The sequence below is a fragment of the Artemia franciscana genome, chromosome 8 (assembly GCF_032884065.1).
Source record: "Artemia franciscana chromosome 8, ASM3288406v1, whole genome shotgun sequence".
NCBI classification, from domain to species: Eukaryota; Metazoa; Arthropoda; class Branchiopoda; order Anostraca; family Artemiidae; genus Artemia; species Artemia franciscana.
The window spans coordinates 39,614,707-39,634,436 of NC_088870.1; the positions used below are offsets into that span (position 1 = coordinate 39,614,707).

The 19,730-nt window shown below is 34.5% G+C and overlaps 1 protein-coding gene across 1 annotated transcript; it reads left to right on the plus strand.

Moving 5' to 3' along the window:
* The first annotated feature begins 532 nt into the window (after positions 1-532).
* Positions 533-18,655, plus strand: LOC136030413 (uncharacterized). Its single transcript, XM_065709374.1, has 3 exons — positions 533-780; positions 15,854-16,027; positions 18,452-18,655. The coding sequence occupies exons 1-3, from the start codon at positions 600-602 to the stop codon at positions 18,550-18,552; spliced, it is 456 nt and encodes a 151-aa protein (XP_065565446.1). The 5' UTR covers positions 533-599; the 3' UTR covers positions 18,553-18,655.
* The last annotated feature ends 1,075 nt before the right edge of the window (positions 18,656-19,730 follow it).

The window sequence follows — 19,730 nt, forward strand, 5'->3', positions numbered from 1 at the left end:
TTTTGTCAATTACACTGATTTTGCTTTTTTATTACAATGGAAAGATGCCAGGAAACGTCACATACTAGACTGCGTGCGTAGTTTTTGTTTTGGGTCGAAACTAGTGCCGGTTCCCATCCTTGTAAGTTACCCATATGAGCTCTTTGGCAAATATTTTTATTGCTTAATGAATTTATTCTTTAAGCAGCAGTAATTTTATAAGGCGGTTAGTGCGGTTCTTTCGGATATATTTAGAATATAGGGAGAGATTTTCATAATCTCGAAGAGACTGTATATTTGTGAAGCGTCACTTCTATTTTAATATTTGATAGAAATTTATTTATTCTTTTTATTTGTCGGAGTTAGGGTTATTTGATATTAGTTATTTACTTGTTTGTAGCTATGACCCTTGGGGTTTCTGTTCTACATAAATATATAGTGACATGCAATTTCAAATCTTCTTTTAGCCTCTTCAATAACAGTTTGGTCTCCACAAAGTCCCAGCTTTCCGAGAATAATGGCGCGTAGTAGTGTTTGTTTATCTATCCAAAATAAGTAAAATATTTTTTTTTCTAGCGCGTATAGATGTGTACACAGGTGAAATCATACTCTATGAAAAAATGCCTGAGAATCGAATTCTTTGGGAGGCAAAGCGACTTGGCTATTTCCCACCTGATGCTGTGCCTCCGCCATTAGCCAATATTTATTCAGTATTATCAAAACTAAAAGGCTTAAAGGAAGGTAATTACTTATTGAGTAATGAGGCAAACGCGGAAGGGTTTTACAAGCTGTGGGAAACAAGTAAGTAAAGTATTCTTTTTTCTTGCTGAATTATTAACTATATAACTACTGCTACTACTAACAACTCACCGCAGCACCAAGTTGTCTGAGGCCAGCACAGTTACGCTTGTTCTGTCTCCATCCCAACCTATTCAAAGCCTCCCTCTTTAAACCCTCCAAGGAATTTCCCATGTCCCTTAAATCTGTCCTTACGACATCCTCCCATCAAAATCGCGCGTCGTCATACAGATAAAAATATTGTAAATAAAAGCTAAAAAGTTATAATGTCTGAAGTGTTGAGTAATAGAACAAAAGCGTATTAGGATTCAGTTTTCTAATTCTATATATTATTCTAATTAATATATAATATCTATATAATAATTCTATATAATAATCTATATAATATTCTATCTAATTCTTATTCTATATAATTCTGTATATCAATTTCTACTTCTATATGTAGCGGTAGTTGCAACCTAGTAAAGAACGAAGTCTATCCCATAGATAGATAGATAAGTGCATTTCAAAAGCCTAAGGGCCATATACACACAAAAATTTAAATAAATAACAAACAAGCAAGGAAAATTAATCAACATTAAAAATTACAAGCACGCAAAGAAACAGAATACAACGTGAAAATACCTAATCTAACGACAAAAGAAACTGATCATATAAACGTTTTCTTCTTACTTAAGATTTATCTATATACACCCCCACTCGAGATATTGTGGTTGGTTACTATTTTGCAGAATACCAGGATGCATCAAACTAATCTCATGTAAATATTTTCCTGTAAATCAAAGAGCACCGGGCATTTCTGGAGAAAATGATCCAAGTCTTCGTCTTCATCTTTACAAAGGAGACAAAGTAAAGAATATGGCATTAGACTTTACAGTCCCTACCGGCTGTGCTGATCTCTGTTTCTCAGCCGTTCAGCCAGGAAGTGCAATGGGGGGTTGTACGAAGGGGACAAATATACCACATATTAACCGAAATTTTTGGAATTTCGAATCAAGAGTAGGGTTGCCTCTCAAATAAAAATAACACTCGTGTTGCTGGGTATAAAAAGTATTGCCAGGGGTTAAAAAGTATTATTTGAAAACATTTAGGATAAAATGCATGCTCCCAACAAACAGATGAAGGTGTCCAGTATAGCGTATTTTTCTAGTAAGAATGTCCAGTATTGCAATTTTTTATAATTCAATGAATTTGGTGACGGTGCTTGACGGTGACGGACCTGACGATGCTCGTCTGCCTCCATTTTCTTCCAAGATCGTTTTCATGAATGTTGCTTGTTAGGAGCAAATATTCAAAACGTTTGATCTTTAATAAAGACCTTCATGAGAATTAAGAATAACTTATGAAGCAATCAGGAAATTTTATTGTAATTATTTATCGGTTATAATTGCATGATACAAAACAAGTTTTTCAAAGAAATGTAAAGAGCTCCGTTAAGCCAAAAATGAGCGAAAATAAAGTCAAGTAATCTTCCAAGGATGAAAGCACCACAAATCTCTATGAATAAATCAATGGAACTTAAAACAAGCCGATATTACAATAAATAGGCGGGTTAAATTCAAAACGAGCAAAAATCAGCTTGAGTAGGGCCAATAACCCCCATGTTTTCTCAAGACCAGAAAATAATTTGTATTTTACCGAAAAAAAAACAAATGACCATGGATTAATTTACATATACTGATATTTATTCCTTTAAGTTTTGATAATCTTTTATTTATGAAAGTAAAAAAAGTGAAAACAATTAAAATGTATTTTGTTTTCGGTAAAGTTTAAATTGTGTTCTGATCTTGAGAAATCACGGTTATCAGCCATACTCATATTAAATTTGCTTGTTTTGAGTTTGACTCGCCTATTTATTTTAGTTTCCGTTTGTTTTGTGTTCTATTTATTTATTGATAGTGATTTATTGTAGTTTTATCCTTGGAAGATTACTTGACTTTATTTCTGCTAATTTTTGGCTAATGGAGCTATTTACTTTTCTTTAAAAAATATGTTTTGTGGAATTTTTTAAATTAATTTTTTTTTTCATTTTTTACTGGCATAGTCTTTTTCATGGGGAACAAAAATATATTTTATATCTTTTCGGTTTTTCTTCTATAAGAATCCATAGTTCGTATCCTCAAATATTGAAATATAAAACACAATATCAGTCCCAAAATATTCTATCTAAGCTCTTTTACACCCTAGATCCATTTACACTCTTTTTCAAACAGTTCGTGGTAACGAACTGTAGTAAGGAGCGACCCGGCTCAATAGTAACCGAAACTCTAAAAAACGGGATTTTGATACAAATAGTTTCATCAACAGAATCAAATTTCAATGCTGATTTTACATATATAAGTTTCATCAAGATTAGTCTTGATGAAACTAATTATTGATGAATCCCATCAAAAGTTACGAGCCTGAGAAAATTTGCCTTATTTGAGAAAATAGCGGGAAACATCCCCTAAAAGTCATAGAATCTTAACAAAATCACACCATCAGATTCCGCATATCAGAAAACCCTGCTGTAAAAGTTTCAAGCTCCTATCTGCAAAAATGTGGAATTTTGTAGTTTTTGCCAGAAGACCGATCACGGATGCGTGTTTATTAAAAAGTTTTTTCCAGGGGTTGATCGTATCGACCCAGTGGTCCTAGAATGTTGCGAGAGAGCTCATTCTAATGGAAATTAAAAGTCCTAATGCCCTTTTTAAGTAACCCAAAAGTTGGAGGGCACCTAGGCCCCCTCCCACGCACATTTTTCCCCAAAGTCACCGGATCAAAATTTTGAGATTGCCATTCTGTTCAACTTAGTTGAAAACCTAATAACTATGTCTTTGGGGACGTCTTATCCCCCACAGTCCCCGGGGAGGGGATGCAAGCTACAGACTTTGACCATTGTTTACAATAGTAATTGTTATTACTAAGTGTAAAGACGTTTTTAGGAGGACCTTTTCGTGTTACGGTGGGAGTGAGCTGGGGGAGGGGATTACGTGGGAGGATCTTTCCATGGAGGAATTTATCATGAAGGAAGAGAATTTCCATGAAGGGGGCGCTGGTTTTTCTAGTATTATTAAAAAAAAAGAAAATAAATATATAAAAAATTTTCACCTGGAAGTAATGAGTAGCATTAAAACTTAAAACGAACATAAAATATTACGTATAGTAGTAGTAGTAGTAGAACAATTTTATTAGAAATAAACATTTCTTAATCAGTAGCACAACATAAGTGAAGCTTGTGAGGCTGTGCTAAAGTGAAGCTTGTGAGGCTGTGCTAAATTCAAAAATAAAGAGACTTATATGGAGAATAAAAAAAAATGGAGAATGAGACCATATACCGAAATATAAAAAAAACAAAAAACCAAAAAAAAACAACATAAACAATACACAACCTTGCGTGACCCCAAGACAACAACAACAACAACAAAAATACATAAATATTACAAATGAATAACCTATGTAAAATTTATTTTAGCTAATCTGTTTCAAAAGCATACCTACCGAGCAACTCCACACGTAAATCAGACTTAAACTGGCCAAGGCTACCTATATCCTTGATATCTATACTCAGTTTATTCCAAAGTTTTGAAGCTCTGTAAATAAGTGAAAAAGTAGACCTACTTGTAACTAATCGATGAATCTCAGTATTACCTCGTATCCGAGTAATGTGGTGGTGAACATCAGACCTCTCACAAAATATTCCTGTAAAACAATCAGGAAGGCTATCACTGTAATACTTATATATAAAAATCAACGTATAAAAATCACGTAATCCAGCTGCAGGCATTATATTTAAATCCCTATACACAGACCTCGAAGACCCCCTGGTTCCCAACATCACAAAAAACTCGGATAGCATTATTCTGGATCACACGGATTGGACGAACTATCGAAGGGAAAGTACCAAGCCAAATCGACGAGCAATACAAAATGTAAGGGTAAATTAGGGAAAAATATAACAATCGTAGAACATTTGGGGGGAAAATATGTTTTAATTTGCGCATGATACCTAAGTTACGTGACAATATTTTCGAAACTGACTTCACATGATCTTTAAATGATAGAGTTTCATCAACATTGATTCCGAGGTATTTGGTGAATCTTGTTCATTTAATAATTCCCCGCTCCGAAATTATTTCCGTAAACCAAGGGTAAAAATTTGGAGATTTTTTAATAAGAAGGTTCGTCTCCTCCACAATACCTTGCTCTTTACGCTAAAGTATTTTTAGTAATTTCAACTATTTATTCTACGGCCTTTGTGATTCAGGGATCATTCGTAAAGATTCGGGATAAAATTCAAGCTTTAGTTTAAAGAGTGAGGAATTGACAAGGGGGCAAACCCCCTCATATACGTAATAAAAATACACATATATAGAAGTTCGATACGTAAGTTAATTCGTAAGGTGCGTACGTTTATTACTAACAAAAACGTTCGTACAAAAAATAAAAAAAAATCTAGTTGTATTTTTAAGTAACAAAAAATTGGAGGGCAGCTAGGCCCCCTCCCCCACCCCTTTTTTATCAAAATCATCCGATCAAAGCTGTGAGAAAGCCATTTAGCAAAAAAAGAGAAATAATAGGCAAATTTCGTTTTGATTATTCATGGGTGGTGAGCCAAAATCAAAACATGCATTAATTCGAAGACGTTCAGAAATTAAACAAAAAAAAGAAGTTTTTTGAACTGCAAGTAAGGAGCGATGTTAAAACTTAAAACGAACCGAAATTACTCCGTATATGAAAGAGGCTGTCCCCTCCACAACTCCTCGCTCTTTACGCTAAAGTTTGACTCTGTCACAAATCTACTTTTAAAACGATAAAAAAAAACGCTAAAGTTTGACTCTGTTACAAATTTACTTTTCAAAACGATAAAAGAAACTATAGCGTAAAAAGCGAGGCGTTGCGGAGGGGACAAGCTCTTTCATATACGGAGTAATTTATGTTCGTTTTAAGTTTTAATGTCGCTCCTTACTTGCAGTTAAAAAAAACTCTTAAACCCAAGATGGGCCAACTGTAATATTGTGGGGGTGTTGACATGCTCAATATTTCTAGAGACATAGTTGCTTAACCGTTCTACTGTGCTGAACAAAATGGCTCTCTCAACATTTTGACTGGATGTGCTTGGAAAATGTATGGACTTGGGAGAAGGGCTGCTTGCCCTCCAATATCTTTCTACTCTTGGAAAGAGCACTCGAACTTCTATTTTGGAATCAAATTAGCTCCTTTAAAAGTTTCAATGGGATTTCTAGCTAAAAGTTCCCTAAATTTTCACCTTAATACCCTTAGCGTCAATAGTTAACGTAACTGTAGTGGTGGTATTAATTGTATGGATTTGTTCAAGATCCGCGCCTTAAAGGTCTAACTTAATGATATAAGTGGTTCTTGAGACATTGCTTTGTAACCTTTTTGAAAGACCACATACTCATAGTTTATTTTGATTTAGTTCAACATCCGCCTAAATATTCCTTAAAAGCTTAAAATTAATACCCTTAGCCTATTAGATACCTTAGCAGCATTAGTAGCAGTATGCGCATAACAGCTTTTTGGTTTCCTCTATATCTCCTTTAACGCAGGATGAAAGTTTCAACTCACCATCAACTGTTCCTGAATATTTTCTGACACGTCTTCTTGACAACTTGGGTGGGCATAGTGTGTTTCGATTTAATTACATACAGTTTCAACCAGTTAAATATTATGAAAGAGTTTGGGGCATTTGAGCTTAGAAGTATTTGTAAAAAATAATTGAGCATTTTTAACTTTAATTTGTTCGTAATTAATTAATAATCCATTAATTATTTTCATTCAATGACTGCGTCTCCTACTTTAGTTCAATAAAGATAAAATTACAATATCATTATACCCTTTAGATTACTTATTAGAAATTCTGCATTCCCAAAAATCTCTGTGCCGGGGGCAAGTACCGCCTCTGTCTCTCCAATAAAACTTCCTCTGATCCTCATAACCCAATTTTTATAATATTTTTTTTTATAAACAAAATGAAAAAGTAAAAAATATCAGAAAAAAAAATTCCACATTGGCTAAACGTCAGCTTTATTTGCCATACTAATAATGATGAAAAGAAAAAGAAAAAAAATCACAAGAAATGGCAGTGTAGTATATATCAGTGTAGTATAAATAATGGCCGTGTAAGATATAGTAGTATATATCCCAGATGTTTTGCCTTAGTACCCTAAATTTTAATAGCAGTAGTATTAGCAGTAAAATTAATAATAGTAGCCGTAACATTAGGATGCAAATATTTTCTTTGGATTAGTTCGACATCCCCCACAACAAGCCATGTTAGTTTCAACTTAACACACCAAGCCGTTCCTAAGATTTGCTCTTACGCCCTTTGACAACCTGCATACAGAGGGCGTGTTGTGATTCAGTTCACCTTCCCCCCTCAGAATTCCTTGAAATTTTCACATTCATACCATAAGGCTTATAATAGTTATATATCTTCTATCTATATAAAAATAAGTTGTATGTGTGTTATGTCTGTTACAGTATGTCTGTTACGCCAGATTATATCTTCTATATATATAAAAATAAGTTGTATGTATTTTTGTGTTGAGGGTTTGCATATGACGTCTGAAAAATAAAGAAGAAAAAGAAAACAAACTAAAATGTAAAAACTGGGAATTGCATAAATATTTCGAAATATTTTGACAATAGATTAAAGTAATTCGAAAACCTTAAAACAGATACTTAAATTTTGAGGTTTATTATAAATTGTTGAGCTTTAGCAAGCTTGGCACGTGAAGAGGAATTGTTAGTATAGATCTTAAAATGACAGAAGAAACAGCCGAGGAAGCTGCTCAAAGGGTTAATGCCAAAAGGCTTGCGGCTAAAGAACGCAAAACCGCGCAGTTAGATGAAAATCCACCTGGACAGCGAGAGTCAAAACGTATCAAAACTGAAAATGATAGCGATGATGATTGGGTTTAGGATTTTGACTTGGATAAGGTCATCAATGCCTACCAGATTTTAGTTAAAAAAACAAAGGTTCGGCGATATGTATTTCATAGTGACGCTGAAAAATAAAGAAGAAAAAGAAAACTGAACAAAAGAAAAAAGGTAAAAAACAAAAAAAAAACTAAAAAATACAACTAAAAACAAAAAAAAAAGAAAAAAAGAAAAAACCTAAAAAGAAAAAACGTAAAAAATAAAAAATAAAAAAGGTAAAAAACTAAAAAGAAAAAAAAACTAAAAAAAGCTAAAAAACTAAAAAAAAGAAAAAACTGGGAATTGCACAAATATTTCAATATATTTTGACAATAGATTAAAGTAATTCGAAAACCTTAAAACAGAAACCCAAAATTTGGAGGTTTATTATAGATTGTTGGAGCTTTAGCATGCTTGGCACGTAAAGATTTTTCCAAGTGTCAATGTTAGAATGAACATTGACAAATTGAAGAAAACAATTCAATAAAAAGAAGAAACTAAAAAAAAAGATAAACTAAAAAAGAAAAAAACTAAGAAAATAAAAAAATAAAAAAGAAACTGTATCTATATATATAAAAATAAGTTGTATATATGCATGCTTGTTTGTTTGTGGGTTTGCATTTGACGTCATTATAAGTATGTAAGGCTTTGTATATGACGTCATTATTAGATGACACTATAGACCGGGACACCGGTACACAAATGACGACTGGGACACAGGGAATATAAATGACGACCAGGACACCGGGATAGAGGGAATATAAATGACGACCGGAACACTCAAAGAGAAATTACAGACTGGGATACCGGGACACAAATGACGACCGGGACACAGGGTATATAAATGACGACCAGGACACTGGGACACAACTACAACGGGGACGCCGGGGGCACAGGGGGGTATATAAATGACGACGAGGATACAGGGAATGTTTGATTAGCAATCACCATCAACAAAGCTCAAGGGCAATCGTTAGAAACATGCGGTATAGATCTGAATATGGATTGTTTTCCCATGTACAATTATTATGTTGCATGTTCAAGAGTTGGTAAACCTGACAATCTATTTATATGGACAGACAATGGGACAGCAAAGAATGTTGTATATTCACAAGTTTTACGTAGTTAAAAATATATATATATATATATACTAGCTGTTGGGGTGGCGCTTCGCGCCACCCCAACACCTAGTTGGTGGGGCGCTTCGCGCCCCCCCCCCCAAGCCCCCCCGTGCGCGTAAGTCGTTACGCGCCATATTAGTTACGCGCCATTGTAGTTGTGTCCCTGTGTCCCACCTGTGAATATAGATAGATTTATATATGTGTTTCAAACTACGTAAAAATTGCGAATATACAACATTTTTGGCTTTCCCACTACTGGGAGCTTTCCGTTTCCAATTGCCAGCAATTGATCTGAAAATGTTTGACCAGAGTCATCGTTTTGCAATCGGACACGCATATTTGTAGTTAATTTTAATATTTTTACGTGTGCCCATAAATTAGAATTTTTCAGGCAAGCATTCATTTTGTCTGCAGGAGTTAAACTACGTAAAAATTGCGAATATACAACATTCTTGGCTTTCTCATTGTCTGTGCATATACAAAGCCGTATGTACTAATAATGACGTCATATGCAAACGCTCTTTTTACAAACAAACAAACATGCATACACACAACTTGTTTTTATATAGATAGATAGATAGATAGATACAATACAAATTAACTGCGTAAAACTTGCGAATATACAACATTCTTCGCTGTCCAATTGTCGCTGCATATAAATAGATTGTCAGGTTTACCGACCCTCGAACATGCAACGTACAATTGTCCATGGGAAAAACAATCAGTATTAAGATCTATACCACGTTTTTCTAATGATTGACCTTGAGCTTTGTTAATGGTGATTGCAAATGCTAATCGAATTGGGAATTGCAATCTTTTAAATTGAAAAGGCAGATCCGTTGGAATCATGGGAATGCGAGGAATAAGAACAGCCTCACCCTCAAAAGGCCCTGTCAAGATTGTGGCCTGTATTAGGTTTTCCATTGTTTTTTTTTACGGCAAGTCGCGTGCCATTGCAAAGCTTTGGTGGGTTGATATTTCTTAAAAGTATTATTGGTACGCCTATTTTTAGTTGTAGCACGTGTGGTGGAAACCCTGAAAGATTTATGGAATTTAAAAATTCAGATGGATAATTAACCGCTTCATTTGGTTCCAAAACTGTGTCGACTGACTTGTAAAGGACTGCCTGGTCTCGAATCTTGGTCAAAACAATATTGTTGATTTCGTGGACGTCTATATTTTTGGGTGCGAGAATCGCTCTTTCACTTAGCCATTTATTATTTTTATCATTTTTTAGAATATTCGGAAATACTTTTTCAATCAATTCATTTTTGCACGTCACTAAATTACAGAAATCAGTAGGTAGTTGTATACGTCCTGAAATTGAGTCTATCGTATCATAAATGTCTTTTTGTTCCGACGTTAGCTTGGAAATGTTATTTTGTACATACCGCAATAGATCACTCGTACTGTAACTTTGTTCACGATCCAATTCTACACATGTCGAAACAGCAGCGATACGGTTAGGTGAAGGCATTCCCAAATCCTGAAGAGGTTTATTTGCCATACGTACGCACAAATCTTCTATAATAACTAAAGTGTAGTTATAAATTTCTGATGTAAAATCAAAAGTCATATCTGATGTCTCTAACTGTTTTCGATGGAGTATATCTTCGGACATTTTTGACTTATATTTTTCCCGTAACTCTGTAGGAGCTGATGGAGAGCAAGTTGTTAAAATGATGCCAAACAATGCACGAATTTGACTTGGGGTTGACGTTTCGCACGCGTCATTGATGCAGTTATCCCAGTGTTGGTCATTCTCTAATAAATTCAGAGCTTGGCATGCACTACGGTAAGTGTCATGTATAGTACCGTTTACAGTTCTCAAATACTCAAAGGATGTCGGACCGGGTACATTCACCAAAAGCAGGCGTAGAAAGAAGCATTCATGTTGATTGGGGTGAACGGTGTAGAGTCTTCCTATCGTGGTATCTTTGAAGATGGTAGGTTGGCCGTCGACTGACTTACCCTGTTTTCGACGTTCAAATACTTTATTTTTAGTATTCCACATGTAATACGAAGGCACTTCAGTATACAGCAGTTTTTTGCAAAAGAATCATTTTTGCAAAGCGAAAAAAAAGCTGTTAATTTTGTATCCGGTGGATTCAGGGCTCTTTGTTGCACGTTGGTTTCCGAGAAATAAACACGTTGACCATTCTGTAAATGTACCGCTAAGTGAACAACAGCTGGACTACGTTCATGTATCGGAAATGAAAGAATTCGCCAAACAGCTTCATTACTGCTTATGTATCTTCCAGCCTGATATTGTACGATTTCGTCGAAATCTTTGATTTCGGGCTGCAAGCCCAAAACTGCCATGTCACTGCCTTTGTTGACGTATTTACATATGTATTTGACTGCCTTTACGGAGTTACAGTATTCAACGTTTATGTGTGCATTAAATGTTTTTGATAATAATGGGGAATATGGAACAACCCACTGGTTATCTACTTCGATGGTGGCACCGTTGCCATTGTAGATTCTTCAGTCATTTTACAATTAGAAATTTCTCTTTCAACGGTCTTCTTACAATTAAAAATTTGTCTTTGAACGATATTCTTAAATACCTGTGTCCTGGTCGTCATTTATATTCCCTGTGTCCCGGTCGTCATTTGTGTCCCGGTATCCCAGTCTGTAATTTATCTTTGAGTGTCCCGGTCGTTATTTATACTCCCTCTGTCCCGGTCTTCATTTGTGTCCCGGTCTGTAATTTCTCTTTGAGTGTTTTTTCTTTTTAGTATTTTTTAGTTTTTTACATTTTTTTCTTTTTTCAGTTTTCTTTTTCTTCTTTATTTTTCAGCTTCACTATGAAATACATATCGCCGAACCTTTGTTTTTTTAACTAAAATCTGGTAGGCATTGATGACCTTATCCAAGTCAAAATCCCAAACCCAATCATCATCGCTATCATTTTCAGTTTTGATATGTTTTGACTCTCGCTGTCCAGGTGGATCTTCATCTAACTGCGCGGTTTTGCGTTCTTTAGCCTCAAGCCTGTTTCCTTGCTGTTCTTTTGATTCCTCGGCACGCTTTCTTTTCTGACTTTCTCTATCAGCAGCAAGTTTTTTGGCATAGACTCTTTGAGCATCTTCATCGGCTTTTGCCATTGTAAGTTCATCAGTCATTTTAAACTTAAACATTAATAGATTTCTACGTGAACATATATGTCTTAAATAACTTTAATGACGTCACCGTCATAGCAAAAATGACGACAACTAACTTCATGACGTCAGTCGACACAGAAACATGACGTCACCTGATCCACAGACAGACAACTTATTTTTATATATATAGATATATCTATCTATATTCACAGGTGGGACACAGGGACACAACTACAATGGCGCGTAGCTAATATGGCGCGTAACGACTTACTGTCTGTCCTTATACAAAGCCGTATGTACTAATAATGACGTCATATGCAAACGCTCTTTTTACAAACAAACAAACATGCATACACACAACTCGTTTTTATATAGATAGATAGATAGATAGATACAATACAAATTAACTACGTAAAACTTGTGAATATACAACAGTCTTCGCTGTTCCATTGTCTGTGCGTATAAATAGATTGTCAGGTTTACCGACCCTCAAAGATGCAACATACAATTGTACATTGGTAAAGCAATCTGTATTAAGATCTATACCGCATTTTTCTAGTGATTGCCCTTGAGCTTTGTTGATGGTGGTTGCAAATGCTAATCGAATTGGGAATTGCAATCTTTTAAATTGAAAAAGCAGATCCGTTGGAATCATGGGAATGCGAGGAATAAGAACAGCCTCACCCTCATAAGGCCCTGTCAAGATTGTGGCCTCTATTAGGTTTTCCATTGTTTTTTTACGGCAAGTCGCGTGCCATTGCAAAGCTTTGGTGGGTTGATATTTCTTAAAAGTATTATTGGTACGCCTATTTTTAGTTGTAGCACGTGTGGTGGAAACCCTGAAGGATCTATGGAATTTAAAAATTCAGATGGATAATTAACCGCTTCATTTGTAGGGCATCGTAGCATCGATGAGTTTCAGCAATTCTTAACAACTGAGCGTTTCGCTTATGAAGAATAATATCTCGAGGTAAAAACTGATCACCGACCATAAAGATTGCCACTTCGTCGATAGTTGGAGCATTGTATCTACGCACATGTTGGCCAGGAGGCGTTTTGTCAGCGGAAATAACAATTTTATGCGTATCAGTAGGCATCAAATCGATGGCTGTTTTGAACAGACGCACTAAATTATTATTTTTGTGGAAAAGATGTTGCAATTGGGAAACGATTGTCCTTTCAACGCTGGGAGAAATTTCGCAACGTGCATTCAATTCAGAATTTCTATCACTCATGAAGTACAATTGTAAAAATTTATGATTCTCGCCTGAGAATGGTAGAAGCGACCCTGCTCTATGATAAATTTGCCCTTTTACTTTGAAAGTAGACATAAATTGATCTGGATTTTCGAATTGGGCTCCAAACGACGTCATTTGGAAACATGAGTTGTATTTTCTGATTTTTGACAAAAAACGCTTAGATTCTGACGTAGTTCCAGTAAGGAAAGTCTTCAATGGCTCTGGTGGTGCAGCCAATAGAGGAAGTTTAACTTTTCCTGTGGCGCAACACATTCCCATTGTTTCACCATTGAATTTCAAGGCCTTGCAATAGGGACAAATTTTAGACATTGTCCCGATTTGAACACATCTACTCAAGCTATAATCATCGACTGGGTTGTACCTGAATGCCAGGCGATAACTTTCAGGTTGCTCTGATTCCTCGGCACGCTTTCTTTTCTTACTTTCTCTATCAGCAGCAAGCCTGATTTCTTGCTGTTCTTGTGATTCCTCGGCACGTTTTCTTTTCTTACTTTCTCTATCAGCAGCAAGCCTGATTTCTTGCTGTTCTTGTAATTCCTCGGCACGCCTTCTTTTTTCACTTTCTCTTTTAGCAGCAAGTCTGCTTCCGCGTTGCTCTGGTAGTTCCTCGGCACGCTTTCTGTTCTTTCTTTCTCTATCAGCCTCAAGCCTGTTTCCTTGCTGTTCTTTTGATTCCTCGGCACGCTTTCTGTTCTTTCTTTCTCTGTCAGCCTCAAGCCTGTTTCCTTGCTGTCCTTTTGATTCCTCGGCACGCCTTCTTTTTTCACTTTCTCTTTTAGCAGCAAGTCTGCTTTCGCGTTGCTCTGGTAGTTCCTCGGCACGCTTTCTTTTCTGACTTTCTCTATCAGCAGCAAGTTTTTTGGCATAGACTCTTTGAGCATCTTCATCGGCTTGAGCATCTTCATCGGCTTTTGCCATTGTAAGTTCATCAGTCATTGTAAACTTAAACATTAATAGATTTCTACGTGAACATATGTCTTAAATATCTCGAATGACGTCACCGTCAAAGCAAAAATGACGACAACTAATTTCATGACGTCAGTCAACACAGAAACATGACGTCACCTGATCCACAGACAGACAGACAACTTATTTTTATATATATAGAAGATATATATATATATATATATATATATATATATATATATATATATATATATATATATATATATATATATATATATATATATATATATATATGTATATATACCCCAACCAACTAGGGGTGGCGCGAAGCGCCACCCCAACAGCTAGTATATATATATATATATATATATATATATATATATATATATATATATATATATATATATATATATATATGTATATATATATATATATATATATATATATATATATATATATATGTATATATATATATATATATATATATATATATATATATATATATATATATATATATATATATATATATATATATATATATTTATAATTATAATAGTAATCACAGTAGTAGTGTTGGTATTACTAGTAATATAAATAGTATTAATAGTAATAGCGGGAGTACTATTACCAGTAGAAGTACTAACCTTTCGGCCAGTAGAACACCCCTCTCATCAAGTCCTGGAAGTTTCAGTTTAATACAATTAGTTCATGTTATGACATTTCTGATATGTCCTTTTGATAACCTATATGTTCATCAGCTTCTTGAGATTTTTATCTTAGCGCTCTTAGCCTTAAAAATAGTTGCAATAGAATCAGTATATAAGGTAGTGGTCGTAGTAGTAGTAGTAGTAAATTTAGCAGTGATAGTAGTATTAGCAGTTCAGCTATTTTCTTTTGGTTAGATGATGCTCCCATTTAACCATTCTCTGAAAGTTTCAACTTATTACCCAAATCAATTCTTGAGATGCGCTCTTTTGACAATGTGTATACGCATAGTGTATTTTGATTTGTTTCAAACTTCCCCTCAATACTGTAAATGAGTAGTGTGGTAGCAGTAGTGGTGATAGATTTAATAGTATTGGTAGCACGCAAATATTGTCTTTTTGATCATCTCTCTTATCATTTCCTGAAAGCTTGAAATTAATATAGTCAGTCATTCCTGAGTTACGCCCTTTATACCATCTGTATACACATGATTTTTTGTAATTTTTTGTTTGATTTTTTTTTCAAAATTCTTTGAAAGGTTCATCTGAATGCCCTTTGTCTTCTTGGAAAGTAAAGCTCAAACATGAACACCTTTCTTAATTTTATATACTATATGTACACAATGAACCAATTGCATAACTTACAGCCCTTGTCCTGAGGACTGTGGGGAGGTTGACATCCCCAAAGATATAATTAATGGACCTTAGAACTATGCTGGAAAAATACATCTCTTGAAATTTTGATCTGATGTGTTTTTGGGAATTATAGGTTCGGGGGGGGGCTGATTTTCCTCCATGTACTTTTGACTCTTAAAAAGGGCACTAAAACTTCCAACTTCTAATAAATTGTGCCCCATTGGATGCAAAAGCCCACATTACTAGGTTTGAGCCACATTGCTTTACTCGAGGAAGGTTTATTTTATATTTTTGTTATTCATATTTATTTTTCGTTTGCTCCCTTTAGGGCTACTCATAACCCCTTCCATTTAATATAGAAAATATATTGAGAGAAAAAGTATTTGAATAAAATAAAAACATATATCATTCTTATTATATAGCTGCTGACAAGACTCCAGATGCCTTGGATATATATAGTATTTACTCCAAAACTAATCCGTATGAAACTGACAAGCGTCCAAAATTGGTCCCCTGGTTACCGATTGATGTCGAAACTGTTACTTTTTCTCAAAAAGTTTTCGGAAGAATACCCGGAACGTTCGAGCCAGAAAGAGGTACAAAGTTTTTAAATCAGGAAATTTTAGTTTCGTTACTCTATAACCCTAGGTTCAAGTAAGTAGTTGCACCGGGTTACTTGCTTATCATGTCAAATCAGTTATCAAATTATGCAATTCTAGTTACTTTTGATAGCAAGTTGTGGTGCTGAAAAAAAGCCTTCATCTGGCAACTAGACAGTTTTTTCTGCACAGTGACGAAAGGCTTGTTAATTAATGTTTGCACGTGTGAGAAAATATAGAGTAAGCAAACCAAAATTGCATCAATAGTTGTAATTTATCTGGTATTCTTTTATGTTTTTATTGAGCAGATTTTTTTATTAGTGTGTGTATGTGTAAGAGATGAGTTAAAAATTATTCGTCTAATGCTGTTAACTAACACTCTGGAAACAAGAAATTGACTATACTGATCCTCAAGAATACTTTTTTTTTTCAAAGCAATAGGAAGCCATGGAAGAAACATTACCATTTGCTTATACCGATAATAATTGATTTAATTCGTGAATATCACCGACTGCATCGATTCCCGTGCGTATGTGAATCTAGAGTAAAGTCAACCAAAATGACATGAATACTACTACTACTTACAACTCACCGCAGCACTAAGCCGCCTGATGCCGACACTGCTACGCACGCTCCTCCTCCATCCAAATCTATTCAAAGCCTCCTCCTTTACACCCTCCCAGAAAGTTTCCATTTCTATTAAATCTTTCTTTACGAAATCCTCCCACCAAAACCGCGGACGATCTGCTTTCCGTTTAGTCCTAGACGGTTATCCAAAAATGACATCATTGATAATCTGTCATCCTTCATCCGCAGAATTTTCAACCTTTCTCTCATCAAGTCCTAGAAAACGGATTTAACCACGCTTTTCGTACAGCCTACTGTTTTAAATATGGTCAGCGGGGTATTCAAAATAATCTGTCGGCAATATCTCTGGGAAACCTCTTCCTCGATTTTTGGAGCGCCCATGCTTCAGAACCATAGTTGATCACTGTCATCACTGTAGCTTCCAGTATTCTAATCTTGGTTTGCAGACTTATTTTTCTTAATCTTTCAAACTTTTTTCAATTGTTAAAAAACGCACAGGGCGATAGCTATTCTGTATTATCATCTTCAATGTATCCAACATGTTTACTAATAATACTGCAAGGTAAGTGAAACCATTGACTTTGTTGATCTTCTCGTTATTCAGCATTATTTAAAATCAATATCTAGTGTATCTAGAGTCAAGTGAAACAAAATGGCATGATTAGATCTAGTTTTTCTGGTATTCATTGCAGCTTTTTTTGAAAAGTTTTTTAAGAGATGAGTTAAAAATAACTAGTCTGAAATGGTCACCTTTAATTTGAAAGAATAAATTAAAAACACATACTCTGGCTTCTAACTATAACAACTGACAACATTTCACGACGCTAAAACACTTTCTTGGCCCCAGAGCCCTCTAGTTATTTACCTTTCAACACATTTTCGAAACTCTATTTCAATTTTAAAATTGCCTCAAAAAAATCGAGAAGAGGTAAAGCCGAGAAGATATCCAAACAATTCAAATGATCTTTCAGATTTTTTAAGGCATAATTTCAAACTTTTGCCAAAACAGAGCATTCAAAGTGGTGGACTTATTTTGCCGAAAATATCCTGCCCCTAAGAACCTTAAACAGTTCATAGGGGTATGGATAAACTAAAAAAAGGCAAAAAAGACAAAAGAAAATAATTAAAATGATTGACCATAGAAGGCCTACTTAAAGGATCCAAAGAAGGAATAGAAAATTATGTTTGGAGTAGAAGAGCATTGAATTTTAGCATATTTTCTATATTACTCCAATAACAAAAAAATAAGTTTACTTGCAAAAAAAAAACTCTTGATTCAGTCTCATTTCAATGTTTTTACTTGTTTAAAATTTCCCACAGGCGAACTAACCAGGTAGAATTTAAGTTTTACCCCCTATTACTGGCTTGAAATTCCCACAGGAAACAATCAAGCTCTCAAAAGAGGGGGCTATCGGCTTCTCGCTGTGACCTGCGCTACAGGAACAATTTAGTTGACTTACAAAAATTCATCGCAGACATGCACAAACGAAATTTCGCTACAAGTTCTTAATCTATCTTTCCTCGTTGCTTCGATTCCCATTCTGACCAGTATGTGGTCATGGAAAAATCTACATGGAGAACAACTACTGAATGAAAAATGAATTTATTATCAACTACTCTTTTTCACTGATGATTCTATATAACTCCACAAAGTATTTAAATGCTGTTTTCAGACGAATATGTCCCTTTTTAATTGTATATTGTGTATTATTCATTGTTGCTTCCTTATTTTTGACGGAGTTCATTGAACATGGATCATGTGTCTTTGATTTCTACCATGAATTGAGAACGACTAAAATTTTGACTAAGCTAATGTTAAGTTTGGTTTTATAGGACCCTGGAAACAGTGTAAATTTAGGGCAATGCCTGGAAACAAACGTCGAAAAAAGAAAAAAATCAAGGGACAAAAAAAGGTGAACCAGGAAAACCACTGACCTGACGTGATGACTTCTTATTTTGTACTTTGACCTCGCTTATCTTTTGTAAATTGTGTTTCTTTTTGAAAATAAAATAATAGAAGCAGGACCGTTGGTACAATATTTTACAAGATATAGACTAGAGTAAAAGTATACATGAACAGTAGCGAAAAGTCCTATAGTCTCCATTAAAGATTTTTGAAATATATCAATCTAGACCTCTCTTCTTAACTCCGCCTTTGCGCAATAACAAATGTTTAGCGCATTACGACGGGCTTGAACAATAAAGACACTGGTTTATTTGCTCACGGTGTCAAAAAGGATTTGATATTTACTAGATTTAACAATGCAGATATCACCGCTCTCATAAGACAGAAAAAAAGAAGATAAACGAATTTAATTAAAAATACAATGTAATCAACTGGAAAGTATGTAACAAAAGCAGAGAAACTATAGTATAGTGATACTATATACTATAATATATACTATTTGCAACTATTGCAAAAATAATAGTAAAAGGCAATTTTGACCAGATTGTATAAATAATATAATACAGGATTTTGTTTTTCCGACACCATCACTCCAGTAAAACGAAAAAAAGTGGACAAGATCAATGGAATTTCTAGTCTATTGTCATTAATTGGAAAGCCTGTGGTTGTAAAGAAGACTAGTTCACAGATTTCAGTGACTTTACAATAACTTTCTGATGAATTAGAAAAACTCAATGATGAATACCACGAACTGAAAGAAAAGACTGAAGAAGCCTTGAAAGATGACAAAGGAGAGCAGGTAATTTTTAATAATGACTTTCAATTTTTCAATTTCATTTATCTATTTAACTTTTAATTTATTAATTAAATTATTAATTTTTTTTAATTGAATTATTTTTAATTAAATTATATTTATAATTGAAGTTATTGTTTGTATGTGTTTATGCATTTTAAATAAATTACTATTTAGATTATTTATATATTTCTATGAATTAATTACATTAATGAATACAAATATTAAATGCTGTGTTTTAAAATATATGTTAAAGATTTCGGAGGCAACAATTATACCGTTTTATTTGAAAATTGTTTGCGAGCCAAAATCCAGAGGAAAAAGGCAAAGAAACCATCTATTCCAGGCTACTTCACCAAACATTTAAGCACTATCGGGTCCAATTCTAAACAATGGGCGCCACCAGGGACAGG